At 44.1% G+C, this 24,677-nt stretch overlaps 1 protein-coding gene across 2 annotated transcripts; it reads right to left on the bottom strand.

Annotated features, from left to right (window-relative positions):
• Positions 1–2,709: 2,709 nt before the first annotated feature.
• Positions 2,710–23,051, bottom strand: LOC122731702 (phospholipase A and acyltransferase 5-like). Of its 2 annotated transcripts, XM_043971971.1 has the most exons (7): positions 22,791–23,051; positions 19,914–20,184; positions 15,485–15,587; positions 14,216–14,475; positions 9,198–9,300; positions 7,891–8,120; positions 2,710–3,399 (listed from the first exon to the last, which is right to left on the bottom strand). In XM_043971971.1, exons 2-7 carry the CDS (start codon positions 20,148–20,150, stop codon positions 3,337–3,339), a joined length of 996 nt encoding a protein of 331 aa, XP_043827906.1. In that variant the 5' UTR covers positions 20,151–20,184; positions 22,791–23,051; the 3' UTR covers positions 2,710–3,336. The 2 variants fall into 2 exon arrangements, with proteins under 2 accessions (XP_043827906.1, XP_043827907.1); XM_043971972.1 differs by lacking the exon at positions 7,891–8,120.
• Between the last annotated feature and the right edge of the window lie 1,626 nt (positions 23,052–24,677).

Below are 24,677 nucleotides of genomic sequence, written 5' to 3'. Positions count from 1 at the left end.
TGACTTGGTGGTTTACCCAGTTCACCTGATGAGCTTACAGGGTGTGGACCTTTGGAGATTGGAGTCTGTCCCTTACAGCTAGGACCTGGATGCTGAGCCCATAACGGAGGAGGGTACAATGTGCCATGATAGGAGGCAGTGAGTCCCTCTGATCCTCATGGACTAGGGCCTTGCTGAAGGTGGTTGGAGACAAGAGAGTCAAGAGGAAAGACACGCAGATACCCACACTCACACACATACATACACATATATACACATACACGCATACACACACATTCAGGAAACACAAGTGGCTCCCTATTACCTCCAAGATCAAATATAAAATCCATAACCTACCTCTTGCCTACCTTTCCAATCTTCTTACACTTTATTCCCCTCCATGTATTCTTCAATCCAAGAAACAGGGGTCTCTTTACTGTTCCTCCCACAGGACACCCCATCTTCCAACCAAATGTTTTCATTGGCCCCGAGCTTGGAGCCCCTGCATCCTCATCCTGGCTTCCCACAAGTCTCCCTAAAGTCCGACCTTCTGGAAGAAGCCTGTCCTTCATTATCTCAGTGCCCTCCCACAGAGACTAGCCCTCATTTGTCCTCTATACTTCTTGTTGGAACTTAGTGGTTTCCCTTTAGTCTCGCCCATTAGACTGTGAGCTCCTTATGAGCAAGGACTGGGGTTTGTTGGCCCTGCTTTGTATCCTCAGTGCCTAGCACAGTGCCTGACACTCAGAGTCAGTCCTTTAAAAAATGCTTGGTGACTTCCTTGATTTTTCCAGTACTTTCTTTTCCTCAGACTTGTAGACTTTCTGGGACTTTTCCTCCCCTCCCAACTCTCTGATTGCCCCACGGCAATGGAAACTTGCAACAGAAGTCCATGGTGGCCATAGACTAGACCTTGAATCCTTAGCCCTTAGCCCTCTTCTGCCTTTTCATTCCTTTTCTGAGGTCAGCTACTGGTGATTCTAAGGAATGGGCATTTGTGGGTCACGAGTTTCTGAGTGCAGGATTCAAGCATTAAAGCAAGCTCAAAACATCATTGTCGTCCTTGCCTCCTCACTCCATTCACCCCCCATACCCAGCCAGATTTCTGCTGTCAACCCCTCTACTCACATAGCTGCCATCTTGGTGCAGGCCCTCATCACCTCATGTCTGGACGGTCACAGTACCCTTCTAATTGGTCTTGAGACTCTCCCTACTCCAAGCCATCCCCCCTCTCAGGTGCCCCAGTGATATTCCTTTAGGATTATCTTAGAGATAGCCACACTTGGAGAGTGTGGATCCAAAGTAAGTGCAAACAAGCCTAATTCAGCAATCCCTCCCACAAAGCTGTCTTTAAAGTGGCTTATTGGAGATGATTTGTTTTCTGCACACATGCATGCCTTGAGTGCTCTGCATCTTGACCTTTCTGTGGGATGAAATAAAGACCATCCCATACACAGTATCCATATTGAACATTGAGTACCTTTGTAGCAATGGTCCCTGATACCCACCTTTTGGGGGAAACCCTAGATAGGAGCCATGCTTAAGCACGCTGTTTTAGAGACTTTGCCGGAAGAATATAGGTGGAGGCAGACCTCAACACAGACTGGCCATCTTTGGGTTCAGCCCAGCTCTTTTTCCTCCCCTCCCCCAAAATGAAGCAACCAACTCCAAGCGAGTTAAGTCTGCTTCACTGTGGTCCCCAGAGCTGTGGGGGCCCACCCAGAAGATGAAGACACTCTCCACCCTGTCAGAGTGACTCAAGTAAATACCCAAAGAGGGTTGTCAAGGGCCAGATCTCCTGGTCCCTCATCAGGGCTTGTATCCTTCAGCTGACAGGGGAGGCTTCTGTTAGAGATCCCCTTCTTCTCCCTCTGGGAGTTCTTAAGTTAGAGAAACTGACATCAGGTATGAGGCACCAGCCTCCCAGAGCCTGGGAATACTCAGGATTGCCAATCATTGACCAATGATCAAAAGGAAAAACAGAAAGACAGAAGAAGGTAGACAAGACCTGGAGGTCTGGAAATTTCTCTGTCAGGTTCCCCTAGACTGCTCTGGCTTGTGTTTCTCCTATAAGCAACAGTTTTCTGATATGGGGGCAGGGGAGAGAAGGTGATCATGAAAAAAAAAAGAACATATTCCCCTCCAATAACTGTGTGGAAATCCCAGAGAGAGAAAGTTCCAGACAAGAAAAAGGATAAGAAGCTTCCCAGCTTACTCTTATCAACCACAGAGGGCCTAACTCCTCTGACAAGCGGGATCTTGGAGTCAGCTCCATTCACTGGCAACCAAATGAGAGAAGTTCCCTGTGTCCTCTCAACAAGGAGAAAGGACTGAACTTCCATAAGCAGTACCCTTCAGACAAAGATCCATCCTCTGCGGGGCAGCTAGGTGGCGCAGTGGATAGAGCACTGGCCCTGGATTCAGAAGGACCTGAGTTCAAATCCGACCTCAGACACTTAACACTTACTAGCTGTGTGACCCTGGGCAAATCACTTAACCCCAATTGCCTCACTTAAAAAAAAAAAAAAAGATCCATCCTCTACAATCGGATCAAGTTGACTGGGGAGAACTTACCTAAATAATAAAAACAGCTAGTATTTATCTTGTTTTAGGCTCTACAAATGTGATCTCATTTGATCCACACAGCAACCCTGGGAGGTAGGTGCTATGATTATCCCCATTTTACAAATGAGGAAACTGAGGCAGAGAGAAGTTAAGTGTCTTGCCCAGAGTCACGCAGCAAGTATGTGTCTGAGGCTGGATTTGAACTCAAGTCTTCCTGATTCCAGATCCAGAACTCTACTGTGGCACCTAACAAGTTAGTCAGGGTGGTTTCCCCCCAGTCAGTCCCTCCCCCACCCCCCATTCTATTGTGATCTTATGTAACAATTTTTCATCAATATTCAGTAGTGACATTGGGCCTTCTTTTTCTGCTTAGCCTTCCCAGGTTTCAGTATCAGGACCATATTTATCTTTATCTGAGGGTACTTTCTCAATTACTGATAGTAATTTTTGTATAAATGTTCATTTCTCTTTAAACATTTGATAAATTTCACTTATAAATCTATCTGGACCAGGGCTTGGGGACTTTTTCGTTTAGCAATTCCTTTATAGTTTCTTCAGTTTCATTGTATGATATCGGGCTGTTTAAGATCTCTAGTTCTTGTTTGGTTAATGTGGGTGTTTTAGATTTTTGGAGGTAACCATCCACATTTCCTTAAAATCTTGGCTTTGCTAGAACATAACTGGGCACAGGAGGTTCTGACCATTCTTTTTCTTTTCTCTCTGACGTGTGTTCGCTTTGTTCATGAATTTTATTTTCATCATTTGGTTTTCCTCTCTCTTGAAGTTAGTTTCTCATTGCATGAGTTCCATGAGATTGACTGCCAAACCCGGTAATTTCAGGAGAGCATTTCTGATCTGTGAACAGAGGGAAGGACCGTCAGTGTGGACACCTGTCCCCCCTTCTTCACCTGAGTGCTTGGTTCAAGATTTGCCTCTCAAAAATTTTTTTAATTTAAATTTGTTTTAATTTAAAAAAAAAAATTTGTCTCTCAGCTGTCTTAACCAAAGAAAGGAGTTCACAAAAACAGGCTAATCCAAGGATGTGGGGCAACCACACTGTACAAGGAAGGGGAAAATGGGGATAAGCAAAACTGGGATTATAGGTAGGAAACAGGATTAGAACCACTAGGCATTGAAAGATGAAAAGAAGAAAAGCAAGGGAGGCCTTGCTAGGAAAAGCTAGATCCAAAAGAGTTGACTTGGAGCCCAAGGACTTCACCTAGTTCTCTAATAACAAGGGAGAAGTTGGAAAGGAGAATGCCACCCTCAACAGCAAGCGTGCTGTGATTGAAAGCAAAGATCTCAGTGCAGCTAGGTTGTGCAGTGGATAAAGCAGTGGCTTTGGATTCAGGAGGACCTGAGTTCAAATCCGACCTCAGACACTTGACACTTACTAGCTGTATGACCCTGGGCAAGTCACTTAACCCTCATTGCCCTGCCCCAAAAAAAAAAAAAAAAAGAAGAAGAAGAAAGAAAGCAAAGATCTTCCAAAGTCCTAAAGTAACATCATAACTTAAGGAAACTTGGGTGTTCTAGGTGAGCAGCATTCTCTCCAGGCAATACACAAATTCATTGTTTGGTGAAGTCATTCATAGCCATCCTGTGTCTATGACCCCTATGTGTGAATTCTGGCAAATTAAGAGCTCCAAATACCATGAAGCTAATATAGACTTAAACAGAATCTCAGAACTGGGAAAGACACCTCAGGAGTCATCTAATTCAGGCCATACCCCTCCCCAGTCCCTACCACAACACAGAGTTCCTTTTTTCTGGACTAAACGTCCCTAGCTCCTTCAGATGGTCCTTCTAGGCCACAGGCTTGAGACCTTTCCCATTCTGGTCGCTCTCTCCTGGATGCTCTACTGTTTGCCAGTGCAGTCCCTAAAATGTACTGTCCAGGACAGTACTCTCAATGTGGTCTGGCCAGGGCAGAAAGCTGCTCGAAGCATGCTCCCAAAAGAGGCCCAAGAACAGTCTGCCCTAAAGAAACTGGGAATCTGGCCCAGAGATCAATGGACGTGACACTTAGCCAGGCTGTTTCAAAGAACTTCCCAGAGATTTATACAGAATGGCTTCTTTACCAAGGATAGGAAAGTGGCCCAGACGGGAAAGTGAATTAAGGGGCCAAGGTCAAGCTGAGGCAATGAACAAAGCATCTGCTGTCTTCACATCTCCTTATCAGGCCAAACCACTGGGAACCAAAGGACTGCACACGCCTGCTCCATGATTTCCTACAATACATTTTTTTCATTTGTTTACATCCACCATTGTTCCTCCCCCTTCCCTGTTGCTCTTGGAACACCACCATCCTGCCAGTCATCCAAATTCACAACCTTGGGGGTGGCTGGATGGCACAGTGGATAGAGCACTGGCCCTGGATTCAGGAGGACCTGAGTTCAAATCCGGCCTCAAACACTTGACACTTACTAGCTGTGTGACCCTGGGCAAGTCACTTAGCCCTCATTGTCCCACAAAACCAAAAAAACAAACAACAACAACAACAAAAAATTCACAACCTTGGCAACCCTCCTTGATTCTCCTCTTCCCTGAGGTCCCATATGGAATCATATGGTTCGTTTTACCTCTGAAATAGCTCTCTAAACTCACCCAACCTTTGCTGTATTCTGACCATTATCCTCTCTCACTTTGGACTATTGCAATCAGCCTCGACATTGGTCTCCATGCCTCAAGGCTTGACCCTCTCTCTCTTACACACAGCTGCCAAAGCTAATGTTCCCAATGCACAGATGTGACTGTCACCTGCCTTGATTTGGTAGAGTCACTTAAAAATCTCCCGTGATTTCCTGTAGCCTCTGGAGTAAAATACAAATTACTCTTCTAGGCATTTAAATATCCCCTAGATCTGGCCACCTACCTATGTTGCCAATCATGTTACTTCCCCCCACCCCTTCCTGCACTGTCCAGTCAAATGGTTGACTCTCTCTTCCCAGGTTCTATCATTCCGTCATCTACTTCTGTGCCTTGCTGCAGATGGCCCTCTGCTGGGTAGAAGGCATTCCCTCGTTCCTGATCACCACACTTCTTGATATCCCTAGCTTACTTTGAGACAAAGGGCTTCTGGCATCACCTCCTTCCAGAGCCCTTTCTTTATCCCCCTGTTGTTTGTGTTTTCTCCATAAATCAATCACTCCGTGAGCATTTCTGGCACTGAGGGGACAAAGACAAAAAAAATGAATCAATCCCTGGCATCAGGAAACTATTTTTCTACCTCGAAAAACAGCGTGTACAGATATTGACATCTCTACAAAGTAAAACACAGCAGTCTCAGGAGAAAGTGTGGGCAGAGGAAGGAAGGAAAATAGGGAGTGTTAAGGGAAAAGATAAGGAGGGAATCCATTCTAGGTAGGTTGGAGACCAGAGGGATCATAACCTGTATGAGGAATAACAGGGAAGCCATCTTGGATGGCCATAGAGTATAGGAAGGCTGGTTGTGAAAGGCTTCAAAATAACAATAGTGGAGTTTGAATTTGGCCCTGTGTGCAATAGGGAGCCATGGAAGCTTTTTGAGCAGGGGAGTAACCTCTGCTTTAGGAATATCCCTTTGGTAGTTATATGGAGGATGCATTTAAGATGGGAAGAACTGTTACATCGTCTGAATCAGGGGTGATGAAACCCTGAACTATGATGTGGCTGTATGAGACAATGCAAGAGATGTGATAGAAGAAGGAGCAACAAGATTTGGCAACTGATTGGATACCTGGGGGGTGAGGGAGATGAGAAGTCTAAGGGGTGCCCAAGGTAGCAAACGTGGGTGACTACAAGAATGGTAGTGCCCTCAGAAAATAGATGGGAGTATGGGGAAAGAGTAGGTTTCATGGGAAAGATTATGAGTTCTGGTTTTGGACATGTTGATTTTAAGATGCCTACAGGACATCCGATTGAAAATGTCCTTTCGAAAGTTGGTGACGTGGCATCGGGTCTGGATATTTATTTCTGAGAGTCATCTGTGAAGGAATAATGATCATTGAACTAATGGGAGCTGATAAGAAGGGAGAGAGGGAAAGAGAGCGAGATTGAGAGCGAGAGCAAGGGTGAGAGTAAGCGAGAGAGAGAGAGAGAGAGAGAGAGGGAGAGAGAGAGAGGGAGAGAGAGAGAGAGAGGGAGAGAGAGAGAGAGGAGAGAGAGAGAGAGAGAGAGCGAGAGAGAGAGAGAGGGAGAGAGAGAGAGGGAGAGAGAGAGAGAGGGAGAGAGAGAGGAGAGAGAGAGAGCGAGAGAGAGAGAGAGAGAACGAGAGAGGGAGAGAGAGAGAGAGAGGAGAGAGAGAGGAGAAAGAGAGAGCAAGAGAGAGAGAGAGGGAGAAAGAGAGAGCGAGAGAGCGAGAGAGGGAGAGAGGGAGGGAGAGAGAGGAGAGAGAGAGAGAGAGAGAGAGAGAGAGAGAGAGAGTGAGAGAGAGAGAGAGAGGGAGAGAGAGAGAGTGAGAGAGAGAGAGAGGAGAGAGAGAGAGAGGAGAGAGAGAGTGAGAGAGAGGAGAGAGAGAGAGAGAGAGAGAGGAGAGAGAGAGTGAGAAAGAGGAGAGAGAGAGAGAGAGAGAGAGAGAGAGAGAGAGAGAGGGAGGGAGAGAGAGAGAGAGGGAGAGAGAGAGGAGAGAGAGAGAGAGAGAGAGAGAGAGAGAGAGAGAGAGAGAGAGAGAGAGGGAGGGAGAGAGAGAGAGAGGGAGGGAGAGAGAGAGAGAAGGAGGACGAGGATGAGAACGAGGAGGATGAGAAAAGAGAATGGTGAACAAAGCACTTTAGGATCCTCCCCCAGTTAGTGGATGGGATATGGAGAATAAGGAGAATGAGGTAGGGCAGACAGGTAGGAAGAGAACCAAGAAAGAGCAATATCACAAAACCAGAGAAGACAAACACCCAGGGAGAGGCGGGTCAGCTAGCTAATGGCAGAAAAGTGGAGAAGGATGAGAATTGAAATCATTAGCAATTAGGGCATCACTGGGGACTTTGAAGAATGAGGTCTGAAGCCCAGTTGCAAAAGGCTGAGGGTTGAGTTAGAGAAGAGGAAGGGGAGGAACTAAATGAGTGTAAACAAGAGCTTTTTCTAGGAGCATTGCTACAAGAGGGAAGAGAAATCTAGGAAGGGAGTCAGTAGGACAGGTGGGTTGATTCCCCTCAAACATTTACATTTTTGTTATTTTGTATGCACTTACCCAGGTGGAATGTAAGGTCCTTAGAGCTTGCGGGTTCATTTTTGTCTCTCTCTCCACCACAGCCTAGCACAATACCTTGCATGAAGTATGCACTTAATAAAGGTTGAATTGAATTAGTCCTTTGCAGTCATTCATTCACTCACTCAACCACCAGCCTGAGGGGCCTGCTACTTAGAACACACCTGATCACTGCGAGGGACTCCAGATCTCAGTCGGGTTGCAAAGTGTTCACAGTTATTATTGAGGAGGTTGTAGGGAACCATTTTCCCCACCAATTTCAAGGCTCGATGCACAATCTGGCTGGGTGGCAGTGGTGGGTCACTGTCGTCATACTTGTTATTGACTTGGTACCTGTTGCTTCCAACCATCACATAGAGCAGTTCTCTCTTAAGTGGTGCAATATCGGCAATGACTGACATAGGACCATAGGATCAAAGATTTAGAGCTGATAAATGACCTGAGAGGTTATAGGCTACCACCCCCTCATTTGCAAATGAGGAGATCCATTCCAAAAAGAAGGTGCTGGGGGCAGCTAGGTGGCACAGTGGATAGAGCACCAGCCCTGGATTCAGGAGGACCTGAGTTCAAATCCAGCCTCAGACACTTGACACTTACTAGCTGTGTGACCCTGGGTAAGTCACTTAACCCCCATTGCCCCACCAAAGAAAAAAAAAGAAGGTGCCTACAGTGGACTCCATCTTAAGTAGGACATCCAATGGGAAGTTGGTGATGTGGGTCCCACCCTGGGTCAGGCCCAGTGGTCCCCCCAAGTTTCTGACAGTGGCACAAAGGTATCATTTGTGGGAGAGTATGACTATCCTCCCTGACAAATCCCCAAGTTTTGAGCAAACTCAAAAATGATTGGACATAATCAGACATCCATTAATCTATTGAAATTCTTATGCATAAATAAATGTGAGAACTAACAGTGTCGGTGCTTGGAGTAGCACAAACCAGGTCAAGGACAAGCAGTGTGGAATGTGTTCTCCAAAAATTTTAGCAGGGCACTTGTCCAGACTTAGCCAAAAACAGCAGTGTGGTTCTTACTTTACTGGGAGGGAGGGAACATCAGGGAGACAGTGGCAGCGAGGAGTAAGAGTGTGTGGTTAAATGAAATGTGTGTCAACAGAAGACATCTGAAGATCAACTCAGGTCAGCAATGATTAGTATCCATTCACTCTTTTGTGTCTCCCCATGCTGCCGTAGAGGGGTTAGGGGAGGAGATGGAGGAAGAGTGTTACGTTGTGCTGTTTCCTCTCTGTTGAAGGCCTTCAAGTATGCCCAGTGCCCTCTCTCTATATATATAGTCTGTGCCCTTGGGTAAATCCCTAATCACCCAGATTCATTCCGTTAAGGGTCTATCAAAAGAAAAGCTTGTCAGGGTCAGCCATTGTCAGTAGATATAACGTACCACCCCACCTTGATACCCAGCCCCTTGCCTGCACACAGCCAAGCCATATCTAAGAAATAAAGGAGAGAAACGTCTTACGTGGAGGGGCCAGGTGGACAACACAACCATAGCCCACATAAACAGCCCAATGAGAATAGCCTCTTCGGAATATTTCAATCAGGTCTCCAGGCTTGGGCTCTTGCTGTGAAACCGAAAATAGGGCCAGGTTAGACAAGCAGCTTTGGGGCAGACTTGGACGAGCTCATGCACACCCAAAGGAAGGTGGCCAAGGCAATGAGGACACTGGAAACGAGACCATAAAGAGATTGGTCAACAGCACTAGGAAAGAGACACATAACCAGGACACGATCACTGACTTCTGCTATCTGAAGGACTGCCCTGAGAAAGCAGGAGTAGCCTCGTTCTGCTTGGCTACAGAACTGGTAGAAGACAGAGCCCAGCTGAGGCTGGGAATAAAGAGACATCCTAACAACGGAAACTCTCCCAAAGTGGAAGAGGATGTCGTGGAATGAAGGGAGGTCACTGGGAGGACTTGGTTCTCAGCTCGAGTGAATTAGCTTTTAGAAAGAGTGGTAAAGGGGCAACTAGGTGGCGCAACGGATAGAGCACCAGCCCTAGAGTCAGGAGGACCTGAGTTCAAATCTGGCCTCGGACACTTAACACTTACTAGCTGTGTGACCCTGGGCAAGTCACTTAACCCTAATTGCCTCACTAAAAAAAAAAAAAAAGAAAAGAAAGAGTGGTATAGTAAGAGCAGTTGGTGTATACAGCATTTTCCCTCAAGTATACATAGAAATCCAAAGATAATGGGTTTAAACTTGGAATGTGAGGGTAATGAGGTATACATGCAATATCAGCAGTGACTGACAGAGGACCAACCATAGGATCAAAGATCTAGAGCTGATAAGTGACCTAAGAGGTTACAGGCTCCCAGCTCCTCATTTGCAAATGAGGAGACTCTGCCAGCATATTTACCTTTCATTCCAAAAAGAAGATATAAGACATCCGGTGGGAAGTTGGTGATGTGGGTCCCACCCTGGGTCAGGCCCAGTGATTCTTTCAGACCCAATTTTCTGACAGCGACACAAAGGTATCATTTGTGGAGGAGTACAACTATTCTCCCTGACAGCCAACTCAAAAATGGTTGGATGTAATCAATCAGTTTCCTGGGTGACCAAAGGGTCAGCTCACAGTTCTGGGTTACTAGAGACCCTTTCTTGAGTCCATCACCAGCTTTCTTTTCTGGTTCAAGGAGTTATGCACCTTGAAGCCACCTAACCCTCAGGTGGCTATCTTTCTGCACTGATCTGTCTATATTTTGTCTATATTTGTTCTTGTATTTCTCAGGGACAGAACAGAAATTTTCCACTGCTATGCTAGACCCCTGTAGTCTGAATTCACCCATAGACTGACTGCTATATGTGGGCTTAGTGGGTATGGTTGATCTTCTCCACTAGTCATACTGGTCTTTTTTTTTTTTTTTCAGGGCAGCGAGGGTTAAGTGACTTGCCCAGGATCACACAGCTAGTGTCAAGTGTCTGAGACTGGATTTGAACTCAGGTCCTCCTGAATCCAAGGCCCGTGCTTTATCCACTGTGCCACCTAGCTGCCTTTTTTGTCATACTGCTCTTTCTTAACCCAGTCAAAGAAACCCACAGATCACTGTTTGTACTGTAAGCTATCATCTTTACACATTTAAAACTTAGTCTCTTTAGCAATTAATTGGGGTGGGGAAGGCCATAACTTAAGTACTTAAATATTTAAACCCAGAGTATGTCTCGGTAGGTTAAATCTCCGATATTTTATATATTTTTAGTAGAGAAATTGAATAGAATGTATCTTTCAATCATTTCCTCCTAATTTTTATTAATACTATAGAAAAAATTATGATTGCTGTGGAGTTTATTTCCTGCTACTCAACTGAAGTAATTAATCATCTCAGTTTCTTAACTGATTCTCTGATGTTTTCTAAATAAAATATTTTGGGGAGAGCTAGGTGGTGCAGTGAGTGGATAGAGCACCAGCCCTCTAGTCAGGAGGACCCGAGTTCAAATCCAGCCTCAGACACTTGACACTTACTAGCTGTGTGACCCTGGGCAAGTCACTTAACCCCAATTGCCTCACCCCCAAAACAAACAAACAAACAAATAAATAAATAAATGAAATATTTTGCTTGCTAGTAAGGACAATTTTGTTTCCTCTTTGCTAATATTTATACCTATATTTTCTCTAATTTTATTGCTATAATAATGATTTATTATTATTATTTCTATTATTATGCCAAATAGTAGTATGGAGAGGGATCATCATGGCTTAAACCCTTACTTATTGGGAAGATTTCCAGTCTTTCTCCATTGCAAATAATAGTAGCTCTTGGTTCAAGATATAGGTTTTTATCATATTTTTAAGAATACCTTTCCATTCCTATGTTGTTTATTAGGGTTTTTAACAAAAATGGAGATTGACCCTTTGACACAGCAATACCACTATTAGGTCTATTTCCCATGGTGATTAGGCAAAAAAGAAGAAAAAAAACCTATGTTCTAAAACATTTATAGCAGCTCTTTCTGGTAGCAAAGAATTGGAAATCAAGGGGATGCCCATCAATTCAGGAATGGCTAAATGAGTTGTGGTATGTGATTCTGATGTGTGGGGACCAGACTGCCCTCACTAGGCTTCCAGTCATTAGAATTTTGCCAGGACCATGTAGGCGTCAGCGAGTGGTGATGATGTGAGGTGCCAGCACCATGGCAACAGCTACAACTAGTGGGTGGAGCACTGTACAGTTTGGAGAGCCCCAGGCCAGTGCGCACCGAGGCATAAAAACCTCAAATATCAATTCCTTCTTTACAGATGGAACCCTGCTGTGCTGTAAGAAATAACAAACAGGACAGTTTTAGAAAAACATGGAAAGAATTGCATGAAATAATATAGAGTAAAACAAGTAGAACCAAGAGAATGTTGTATACAGTAACAGCAACACTGTCCGAAGAGTCGCTGTGAATAACGGAAGGAAGGAAGAAAGAAAAACTACTCTGAGTAATATAATCATTCAAATCAACTCTGAAAGACTTATGAAGGAGCATGCTAGCCACCTCCAGAGAAAGAACTGATATATGGAAGTATTGTATGGTTCTTCATATATATATCTATATCAAATAGTTGGCCTTCTCTAACACAGGGTTAAGAAGAAGTGAAGGAGACAACTCAGCACTCAAAATGTAACCAAAAAAAGATTTTTAAACATCAATGGAAGCTTTTTTTCCCATTTATTGACATGACTTCAATGATTGTGTTCATTATATTTGCAATATTTTTAAATGGATCACTTTTCTTAGAAAACTTACTAGAATCTATTTTATTCCTTTTGATGTTCATTTCTCAAAAGCACCAAGTTAATAAGTCAAATTGTATTGTCCAGAGTCCTTGGAAGGCCTCTCTAACCTGTGAACATAGAGGAAGGCTGGTCATCATGGAAGCTTGGTATATGGAATGTTCTAGAACAAGCTCCTACTGACCAATTGTTCAATTGTCTGTGGGATAATTTGCCCCTCAGAAACCAGCAAAGCCTACCAATCAAGGCTTGATTTATTATGTGACTGACTGTCTAGACTTAAGAAAGTAATGGAGGATATAGTAATAATGGAGACTAACCTTAAAAATGTGTAGTGGGTTTTTGGAGACCTAGTTGTTAAATGTTTGCCAGCATAGCACTGCCTACCACCTTCCACTGTCTGAGCCCTCAGCTCTGACAAGTTTGCATTTGGCTTTTGGTTTCCTGAGCCAAAGACCAAAGTCAACAAACATGGGGGCAGATAAGAGAGCAGGGGTCAACCCCAGCACCCTGATAAAGGAGGGAATAGAATGAATCATAAGAACTCAAGTAAGCCAAAATGGGAGCTGGAGATGGGGAAGATGATGGAGGCTGGGGGTATGGCAAGTGAATGACTAATGAGAGGAGAAGAGGAAGAACAGGAGAAACATGAGGAAAAGACAGATCAGATGTGTCCACCTTGGAGCCAGGAGACTTCCTAGACAGCTCTTGAAAGAAAGGAAAATTTTAACACATCTGTCTAATTTTATAAAAAGTATGGGTACGTTAATGAAGGCAACGACCCTTCAGAGTCACAAAATCACGTTACACCTCAGGACATAAGAAAATGCCCTAATCAACCAGCATCATATCCATGGTAATAAACAAATTAGAGGCTAACATTTGGGGAAGTCCTATATTGCCCCACACTTCTGTGTATGAATTGTAGGAAGTGCAAAACTCAGACTGAATCAAGCCAGGTGTTATTCATGGGCTCTGTTAACCAGGCACAAAGTAGGAATAATGGTATGATCTCCCTTTAAGAGCTTGGTGAAAGCTTGGCCCTAAGAGGTCACTCAAAATTACGCTATATTTGTTTCATTCCTAAAACTTATTGGAGCTTTACAAGCCTCATTTGTTCAACCCAAGAAAGCAAGAAGAGGTTTCCAGATAGAAGAAAGTCAAAAGCAAGGCCCCAGGTCAGGCTGGGCAAATGGGCCAAACCTCATGTATTCTGTACCTGCTCCATTCAGCTCAAACCTCTTAGAAATATCCCACAGTGGGGCAGCTAGGTGGCGCAGTGGATAAAGCACCGGCCCTGGATTCAGGAGGACCTGAGTTCAAATCCGGCCTCAGACACTTGACACTTGCTAGCTGTGTGACCCTGGGCAAGTCACTTAACCCCAATTGCCTCACCCAAAAAAAAAAAGAAAAAGAAATATCCCACAGGTCATGCCAAACACAGAACCTGTCTTTGACATTTCCTGAAATATATTCACTCTCATGTAGCTAAGCAGTGAGGTGGTGGATAGAGCACCAGACTAAGAGTCAGGAAAACCACCTGAGTCTGAATCCACTTCTTCACTGGGTGAACCCCTGGGCAAGACACTCAACATCCTTCTTCATCTGTTAAATGGAAACAATAACCACACCCACTTACAGCATTGTTCTAAAGGTCAAATGAGATCATAAGGGGCTTTACAAACCTGAAAGTACTATATAAATGCTAGCTAGCATCATTCATTCATTCATTCATTCATTCATTCATTCTATGACCACCCACCTGATTGCCTCCAGGTATCCCATATCTCAGGTAGGTCAGGAAGTACTCCTGGATCAGTTTGTAAAATATTTCATTGCCCACCTCTTTGAAAGCCCTTTGGACAATCTTATTGGGTGGTAATGGTTGGTATTTGTCATCGTGTTTGTTATTGACTTGGTATTTGTCATTCCCGGCCACCACAGAGAGCCGCTCCATCTTCACCAGGGCTATATCCTTCCAGGCTGACTTCTTGGTGCCTACACCAACATTAGCATGTTGGTCTTTTAGATTTAAGGGGAAAAAGGGAATAACTGCAGTGAATCCATCCGTAAGCAGTCTGTTAATGGGTGAAGCCCAACAATGCCTTTAGTCAGTCCCATGTTCCTGACAGAGTCAGAAAGAGATCAATGAGGGACAGTCTGGCTATCCTGACTCACATCAAACTCAAATACATGGAAATATTCCCAAACAGCTTCAGTAACCAAGTCAACCATGACATTAATTATTCAAACTCCTGCTATGGACGAACTCAGGAAATCTTGAGAGAACCTTAACTGAGTATTTTTTCCTAGGGGAATGCAAACAGTGACATGATAAACAAATGCCACAAAGACCCTCAGACCAAGTTTTTAAAGAGGGAGTTGATCAAGCCAGAAAATAGCTCCTACTACATCCCCACAGATTGACACACAATGGTTCTAGTCCCTTAGTCAGAGATGATACTGTGAGCACAGATTCCCATAACCTTTCTGCCTCAGTACAGGATCCTTCCCCATATTCCATTCTCCTCCTGGGCTGGGCCTCCTCCCCTATCAATGCAAAGAAGTAAAGTCCTCAAAAATTCTGAAGGGTGGTGGGTTGTCAAGGGAATAGTAGCTTTCTTCAATAGCGGTGCCATTTCTGGCCCACCCAGAACTAATGACACCAGGGCCTAGAAATGTTACTGTGCTATAATAGTCCTACTACCTTCCCTCCAGCGCCAGCCTCCATGTGACGCTGTGGTTTGGGTCCATATCCCTTCTCTCTCTGCAGCAGAGACCAATAGACAGTAGGTGTTGGCGGGAGGGAGCACCAATGCTAAGCTCTATTTTTTCCCCACATTGTTGAAAGTGTATTCAGTACTTGTCAAGTCTACAGTTAGCCTGACCCATTTAAGGATCCATAATCTGGAAACCTTAAGGATGTTGGTCATTGGTAATGGGTACCATGCACCACCCTACGTTGACACCCAGCCCCTTGCCTACACACAGCCAAGCCATATCTAAGAAATAAAGGAGAGAAACATCTTACGTGGAGGAGCCAGGTGGACAACACAACCATAGCCCACATAAACAGCCCAGTAAGAATAGTTGGTTCGGAAAATCTCTAGCAGGTCTCCAGGCTTGGGTTCTTTCTGTAAAACCAAAAACAGGACCAGATTAGAAGCAGTTTGGAGGGAGAAGAGGAACGTGCTTGACAAGCTAGTCCACAGGCAAAGGAAGGTGGCCAAGGTGATGAAGGGACTGGAGACGGGACCACAAAGAGATGATTGAAAGAATTAGGGATGCCCAGGAAGGAGAACTCTTAGGAGGAACATGAAGACATATTCTTAGCTTCTGAAGGGCTGCCAAGAGAAAGAGGAATTAACTTTGTTCTGCTCAGCCCCAGAGGCTAGAACTGGGAGCAAGGCCGATTGAGTCTTCATGGAAAGAAAAACTTGCTAACAATGATACCTTATCCAAATGTGATGTTAAAAATCTGTGATGTCTAAAAAATCTAATGAGTGGTCACCTTAAATTAGAAGCGTTAGCACCAGTCTTTGGGCATTAAGCATTTATTAAAGTATATTAGGTATTAGAAAAAAAAAGAACATGTGGAGTTAAAAAAAAAAAGCCTATCTAGGGGGCAGCTAAGTGGCACAGTGGATAAAGCACTGGCCCTGGATTCAGGAGGACCTGAGTTCAAATCTGACCTCAGACACTTGACACTTATTAGCTGTGTGACCCTGGGCAAGTCACTTAACCCTCATTGCCCTGCAAAAAAAAAAAAATCCAGTAAAAAGAAAAGATACCCTAGTGTAAAAAGATGCAATGGAGCCTCCAAGATTCAAAATTAATTTTTAAAAATTGGCTTACAGAGGTTCAATGGATTGGCCCAGTTTCTTTTTTTTTTTAACTCTAGTTCTGTTGGTTTTCTTCATGCCTCTAAAAAAATTATGAAATCATCGAGGTTAGCCATTTTTTATTATCTCCTCTAACCCCTTAGTTATAAATTTTCAACCTATCCATCAATCTAAGAGACTTCCTTCCATCCTCCTCTAATTTTTTTTATATGAAATTTTATATGGGACAGCTAGGTGGCACAGTGGATAGAGCACCAGCCCTGGAGTCAGGAGGACCTGAGTTCAAATCCAGCCTCAGACACTTCACACCTGCTAGCTGTGTGACCCTGGGCAAGTCACTTAACCCCAATTGCCTCACCAAAAAAAAAAAGGAAGAGGGGCAGCTAGGTGATGCAGTGGATAGAGCACTGGCCCTGGATTCAGGAGGACCTGAGTTCAAATCCGACCTCAGACATTTAACAATTACTAGCTGTGTGACCCTGGGCAAGTCACTTAACCCCAATTGCCTCACGAAAGAAAGAAAGAAAGAAAGAAAGAAAGAAAGAAAGAAAGAAAGAAAGAAAGAAAGAAAGAAAGAAAGAAAGAAAGAAAGAGAAAGAAAGAAATGAACTTGTATATTTCCCTGCTGTATCAGTTTGGGTGTATGGGATACAGTGTTATTGACTTTGCTCAGCTCTGCCTCACTCGAGTCTAGTGCAAGCTCAAGTCAAGACATTACCCACTGGTGATGTCCTCCTCAAGAGCAAAGGATGAACAACAACCACCTCATTTCTTCCAAAATGTTTTTCAGATTCCTTCTTCCTTCTGCACCAAAGATCCCTCCCACCTCCCCTTCCAGTTGGTGTTCCAGATTTTATCCAACACTGATCTAATGGGATCCTTTCTTCTGGGTCTCCCTTTTGTAGCTTCTGGAACTCATCCAGGCCTGTGATCTACTGGTCTAATTTTTTAACCAACATACCAAATAATTTTGATGACTTGTATAATACTGTTACAATGGAGTGGACCCAGGAGTCCGAGAGCTTGGGTTCAAGTACTGCCTCTGTATGACCTAGGGCCATTTTGCTTGACCTCCCAGGCTTTTGATCTCCCTAGCTGTAAATGAGCAAGTCAGTTTCTAAGGTCACTTCCATCTCCAAAATAATACTGTTTGAAATCTGGCTAATTTATGAAGCTATTAAATTCTTCAATTTCATTCTGGTTCTGTGGGATTTTATAAGTAACCCATCATATTGCCTGCAAATAGGTAGAATTTTCTTCTTGGCCCACACTCATGACTCTACTTACTCTTTTCTTATTCTACAAGTAGCATTTGTAGTATCAGTAGTAGTAGTAACAACATTATTATTATTCTATTTTTCCCATCTTTTTATGTAATTCAAATAGAAATAATCCAGAAACAAATCCCTCTCTGCTCCTCTTCTTTTATATTTCATGTTGACAGAGAGGACCAGTGTTGAAGCAGGCTCTACCCACCTCTTGACAGAGAGGAGATGCACTCAGCCTTTTGAATTTTATTTATATATAGATATAGATATAATATATTTTGGACATGGCTAATAAAGGAATTTGTTGTTCCTTTATAATGCATACTTGTTTTTCCTTTATAATCCATCCTTGCTAAAAAGGGGTTTCGTTTTTCTTTTTCTTTTTTTCCTTAATGGGAAAGAAATAGAAGTGTCACAAAATCCCAGAGTTAAGAGAGGATACAGGGGGGGGGGGCAGCTAGATGGCGCAGTGGTTAAAGCACCGGCCCAGGATTAAGGAGTACCTGAGTTCAAATCCGGCCTCAGACACTTGACACTTACTAGCTGTGTGACCATGGGCAAGTCACTTAACCCCCATTACCTAAAAAAAAAAAAAAAAAAAAAAAAAGAGAGAGAGAGGATATGGGGGGCAACTAGGTGGCACAGTTGATAAAGCACTGGCCCTGGAGTCAGGAGGACCTGAGTTCAAATCCAGCCTCAGACACTTGGCACGTACTAGCTGTGTGACCCTGGGCAAGTCACTTAACCTTCATTGCCCTGCAGACAGAGACAGAGACAGAGAGAGTATATGGGAAGACAGCATCAAATGCTTAATTGTGTGGTTTTTTTCAATGAACACTGTACAAGCCACATATGTGGCTCTCTCCAGAGGAGGGAGAGGGGAGATCCTAGATACTTCTGGCTTCCAGGTTTATAACATACTTCTTTTTTGGGTGGTGGGGGCAGGCCAATAAGGGTTGAATGACTTGCCCAGGGTCCCACAGCTAGTAAGTGTCAAGTGTCTGAGGTCAAATTTGAACTCAGGTCTTCCTGAATCCAGGACCGATGCTTTATCCACAGCACCACCTAGCTGGCCCCTGGCTTCCAGTTTTGAAAGAGAAGATCCTTGATACTAATCTCTCCTCAGATTGATGAAAGGAGAGAAGGATTCTGGGAAGAAGCAGACATAAGGGTTGGTAGTCTTTTAGCATGCCTTATTCCCAGCTTGCTATACTAGAGACTTCAGGGAATTTTGCCCTTGGGTGAGATCTGGGGATTCCCTCTCTTGGTTGAGCTGAGCTGTTTCACTCCCAATGGGAGAGCTCCTCTAATTTGTATTGTCTGGTAGATATTCCCCTATATCTGTTTCTCTGATGTCTGTTTTGTTATTGAGTTGGATAAATGTGTCGCTTTACTATTCACTATATTCATTGTGGAACTAGTATTTGGTGGGAAGGAAGTCAAGCCCTGGAGGTAGACCCTCTTTCTCCAAAAATGACAGAGTTTAGCTTGAACTTTAAAGTTCCTTCCTCTAGACTAACCATATTTAAGGGGGCAGATAGATGTATTTCTAGCCCAGTACCCCATCTCTCTCAGGAGAGTGGAATGGCCAGGACTCTGGCTTCTACTTCCTATTTCTCTTCCTGGCCAGAATTAAAGAAAAAGAGTAAGAGAAGAGACTAGAGATTTCTCTTTTCACTTTCCTGCAAGCCATGTCACATTACACTGGTTATATCCTTTTTTAATAAGTTGCATTGCTGTTTTATTGTTACTTTGAAAATATTTATAGAATGCTTTCATTGTATGAGTTTTCGTGTAGCAAAGTGAAACAAACAATAGAGCAGTGATCTCATCTGAAAGTATATACATTTCGCTTCTATAAGACCCTTTGACCTCACTACTTTAAAAAAATTAAGAACAAATCTATTTTTTCTCCTTCCCACCCTCCACCCTCACCAGAAAAGAAAAAGAAAAAACAAATGATTTATATAACAAATAGGAATAGTCAAGCAAAATAAATTCCCTCAGTGACTGTCTATAGATAGATGTAGGGATATATGTATCTATGTTTAAGTATATATACTATATATTGTGCATATTTCCTTCTGCACGGTGCATACCCTTTGATCCAGCAATACCACTGCTAGGTTTATATCCCAAAGGCATCCCCAAAAAGAAAAAAAGACCTATTTGTACAAAAAGATTTCTAGCAGCTCTTTTTGTGGTGACTAAGAATTGGAAATTGTAAAGAATTAATTGTTATTTGAGGTTTTTATGCCTCGGGGAGCACTGGCCTGGGGCTCCGCATTACTCACCACCATTTGTGCAGGGACCATTACCCACCACCATTTATGTGGTAACCATTACCCACCTGAATGCCACCAGGGATCCCATTTCTCAAGTAGTTCATAAAGTAGTCTTCCATCAGTTTGTACAGAACTTCATTGCCCACCTCCTTCAAGGTTTTCAGGGCCTGCTGAACAGTCTTACTATTAGGGAGTAGCTGGTACTCATCGTTGTTTTTGTTATTGGTCCGTAGCTTGTCTATGCCGATCACCATGGACAGCAATTCCATCTTCACCAGAGCTTTGTCCTTCACGGCTGACATCTTGAAAGATACTCATCAGAACCAGCATATTGACCTTTCAGTCCAAAAGAGAAAGTACTTAACAGTGAGTTCTTTCTAGAGCAGTCCTTTCCTGGGTCAGACCTAATGGTGCCCAGGGGCAATCCCACATTTCTGATAGTGTCACAAATGGCTACATTGGGGGAGAAGCTGGTGGTCCTCCTGAGCTCAAATCTGTTGGGAGACCCTGACACAGTTTCAGTGACCCAGTATGATCCTGTCATCCACAAACTTATCCAAGCTCTCCTTGCAGATAAATGGGAGAATTTTGTGAGCCTAGGGGAGCTTAAACAGCCCCCCAAGCAAAGCAGCACAAAGGCCTGGGGAAGACAGGACATTGCTTCAAGCATCAGCACTCATCTAGCTAAGCAAGTAGCACTTGTGGTGGTAGTTCTTTCTCCCATCTCTGGGGCAGACATGGGTAATTTCAATACCAGGAGGGCAGCCTATCAGTCCAAACCGGTGGTGTTGACCTACACAGCCATTCCCAAGGATCTTCATGCTTTATTAAAGGGTGCTGGATCTTTGCCTTTCTCTGCCTAGAAGAACCCTTCATACAAAGGAGAGGCAGGTGCTCAAGAATGTGTGGACAGTAGGGAGTTGAGGATATAAGTAAGTGGGCTAATGCCTCCCTGTGGCAGCTAAGTGGCACTACAGTGCACAGAGTGCTGGGTCTGGAGTTAGTAGGCTGACTCTGAATAAAGCACTTAACCTCGGCCTCAGTTTCCTCAATTGTAAAATGAGGACAATAGCACCAACTTTCCCAGGGTTGTTGTGAGGATCAAATGAGATGTTTGCAAAGCATTGACTGGCACGAAGTGGAGTTTGATGAATGCTTATTACCTTCCCTCCCCCTGTGCCTACGCTCCTTGGTTTCTGTGGGATTGATGGCAAGGGATCTATAGGCATTGCTGTGCCCCAGGACTTCTGAAGCATTGCTTGTTCTCCCTGAACATGCTGCTTGTCAGATACCACTCTTCTACTGAAAACATTGCTGGTATGAGACCCAGCAGTTGTATGCAACTGAGATCATGCTCTTTTTTCCATAGCATTTGTTTAATTCTCACAAATATTGTGTTTTCCACATTTATAGTGTGGGGATTTGTCATTTTTTGTTGTTGTTGTTAATAGTGTTAATAGTGTTCCATTGTGGATAGGAATAAGTGTGTTTGTTATTGAATAAAAGTATTGGGCTAGAACTCATCTTCTATAGGTACAATGAAAACCTTCTCAAGACAATTTCAGTAGAAGACAGGAGGCAGAGATGATGTGTCCCTCATCCTCTTCCCACATGATTTTGATCTTTTCTACTAATTCTGTATTTTGAAATGTTCTCATAATTTGGAGTCATGGCAACAATATATTTATTGAATTCTCAAGCAGATTTTCTAGGTCTGTATTTATAGCATGAGAATTTTCTGTATATTAATTTATGAAAGATACAAAGGTTAGTCAAACAGATAAAGCAGACATGTCATGGGTACCCAGAAAGTTGGACACCTTGAATTTTATAGCAGGCACCTAATTGAGCCAGATGTGTTTGCCACATGGTTAGGACCAGGTAGTGACAAAAATCTTAAGTTAAGAATATGACATGTTTACTCTTTCATGTATCCCAATCCCCAACTGTTTCAAGCACCCCCACCCCCCAACAGCTGTAACTTTTCAGTTTCAAGTCTCCCCCAATCCCCCCATAAAAGCATTGTCTTGGGGGAAGCTAGGTGGCGCAGTGGATAAAGCACTGGCCCTGGATTCAGGAGGACCTGAGTTCAAATCCAGCCTCAGACACTTGAAACTTACTACCTGTGTGACCCTGGGCAAGTCACTTAACCCTCATTGCCCAGCAAAAAAAAAAAAAAAAAAAAAAAGCATTGTCTTTACTCTGGCTGATGGAAGAACATGTCATAAATCTGTTCCTCCCCAGGAGTTGAAATTGACTTCTTCTCTTGGCCATATCCCCTTGTGCCAAATAATAAACACTTTCACTTGAATTTTGATTGGATCGTGTGTGTAAGTAATTCTTTGACAGAGAAATATCTTCAGATCCAGTCTCACAGTGTCACCCTGATCCAGGAGGGTGCTATGACTAGCCAGGGTTCCCCTCACAGTGTGTTGGGGGCATGGGAACGGGTTCTCAGTGGGAGAAGGTGCTTCCTACCATCCTTGTGAATCTGGCAAACTCATAAGCTGAACAGAAGCCACAGCAAGTGCTCAGCAGCTGGAAACGAGCTCATGATAGTGACCATGGGAAGCAGTCTTCCTCTGCTTAGGGCCTGGTAGGAGCTCCGCCCCGAGGGTCACAGAACTGTGACCTTACCTGTTTTATTCCAGGAACTTTGTGGAGTTTTCCAAGTCTCTCTTCTACCCAGGAAGACAAGAAACCAAGCCCAGGTGGGAAAGATCCAAGTCTGACACAGGCGGACATGCCCAGGCTTGGGTTGATAAAAGGCAGCCATCCTGACCCCACCCCCACCCCCACCTCCCACTCCTTTCAGTTCTAAGCCTTGGAAGCCCACCCCCTGGTAGTATGCCAGCCACACAGCCCAGCCTGGTGCTGTACTCAAATGCCTTCTTTCTTACATTCATTCAGCCACCACCCACGAAGAGCCCACTAGAACTAACCTGATTACGTCCAGCGATCCGGTATCTCAGATAGGACACCAAGGAGACTTGGGTCAGCATAGAACACACTTCATGCCCAACTACTTGGAGGCCCTCCAGGCCTTCTGGCTGATCTGGCCCAGTGAAAGCAGTTGGTCTCTCCAGCCCTGTGTTTCTGACAGTGTCACAAAGGAGTCATTATGGGAAAGCCCTCCCTGACATCAAATGTGTCACATACATTGGGAGGCCCCCAAACAGCTTCAGTAACTCTGGAGGAGTGTGTCAGCCATGGCTTTATCCAGATTTTTCTTGGGGCTGAATGCAGGCACTCTCCAGTTACTTAGGCAGAGCTTTAAAGTGTAATATTTGTGCATCAGGAAATACAAGCGGCCATGGGTAAGTAGCCCAAAGGCCTTCTGAGTCAGCTTTGTAATGGGGGTAGGGAGATGAGTGCCTCAGGCCAGATCCATACAAGGCAGACACACACAGTTTGTACCCAGTGGTTCCTTCTCCCATCTCTGAAGGGGAAATATGTATAGACAGATGGTTTCAGTACAGTGGGGCATCTGATCAGTTCCGAACAGTGGCTGTCCTAAGAACTCGCCTGTGGCACCCGTGAGAGATAACATAGTGTGTTTTTCTCAGAGAAACCATATTCTGGTCGTATATTTTGTTATTTCCTTAGTTTCTAGCTTACATCCTGCGATTGTATAACTTCAGGGACACACTGGCTATACCATAAATCTTAGCCCCCAGCATGAGTTCATGGTCAGTTCATGATCACAGTAGTCTATACATCGTGCTGTTCTCTGACTGGGTTAAATGTCGCGTATAGATTATAAGTCCTGATGACCAGCCAGTGGGAATCTGACAGGGGTTGGAGGGAGGTGTTGCATTAGAAACATATATAATACTTGTTTCTGAACTTGTGTGCAGGTACTTACTTGTTTTTTTTTGGGGGGGGGGCAGGGTGATAAGGGTTAAGTGACTTGCCCAGGGTCACACAGCTAGTAAGTGTCAAGTGTCTGAGGCTGGATTTGAACTCAGGTCCTCCTGAATCCAAGGCCAGTGCTTTATCCACTGCGCCACCTAGCTGCCCTGCAGGTACTCACCATACACCGGTGGGTGCCCTTTCTCGAGAATGAAATAAATTCCTTTTTTTTGCTTTCACTTTCTGACTCCAGGTATTTATTTTGAGTAGGTGGTCTCTTGTCCCCCACAGCACCTTCGTGCTGGAGTTGAGAATCCTGGCTCTTGACCATTCTTCCCAGGGCTTGAGTCCTCACCCATCATCAGTGCTCAAGAATATGGAGATTCTGGTGAGAGAGGGAAGAGATAAATGGGTCAGGTATATTTCCTATTCCTTCCATCTGACCTCTCTCATGGGACTAAGGACACAGAGCACCTGGAGATGCTGCTCTTCCCCAAGACACATGAAATTGTGCTTCTTCCCCAACTCCTTACACTGTTTGGCAGCCACCACACATGGACATCTATTCAAAACATGTCTCTTTTTTTGGATCAGTATTCTGTCTGGGTTGTAGGCAAATGATCCCAGAGTGATCTATGATCGATCACAAGACACAAGATCCAGGGCTAGTTTTTTGGTCACATTCCAAGAATATATGAGGGTCTGAGATTCATCATCTGTCTTTGAGGCTAATACATTTCTTTCTTTCTTTCTTTTTGGTGAGGCAATCGGGGTTAAGTGACTTGCCCAGGGTCACATAGCTAGTAAGTTTTAAGTGTCTGAGGCCCAATTTGAACTTAGGTCCTCCTGACTCTAGGACTAGTGCTCTACCCACTGTGCCACCTAGCGGCCCTTGAGCTAATACATTTCTGGTGGTGAATTCTGGCCATCTGGTTGTATCTTCCTAGGTAAAGATTTAAAGATGTTCAATTGTCTCA

This window comes from Dromiciops gliroides, chromosome 6 (genome assembly GCF_019393635.1).
Source record: "Dromiciops gliroides isolate mDroGli1 chromosome 6, mDroGli1.pri, whole genome shotgun sequence".
Taxonomy (NCBI): domain Eukaryota; kingdom Metazoa; phylum Chordata; class Mammalia; order Microbiotheria; family Microbiotheriidae; genus Dromiciops; species Dromiciops gliroides.
This window is presented reverse-complemented; position numbering and strand designations above follow the sequence as displayed.

Bases quoted from the DNA above. Each gene is read 5' to 3' on its own strand.
- LOC122731702 (XM_043971971.1), bottom strand. From the start codon at position 20,150: ATGTCAGCCGTGAAGGACAAAGCTCTGGTGAAGATGGAATTGCTGTCC. The intron at 8,121-9,197 runs GTAAGACGTTTC...GTCCTATGTCAG, and splicing joins TGTCCACCTGGCCCCTCCAC to TCATTGCCGATATTGCACCA. The intron at 3,400-7,890 runs GTGTGTTCTAAG...CTCTGTTCACAG, and splicing joins GAGTCCCTCGCAGTGATCAG to ATCAGAAATGCTCTCCTGAA.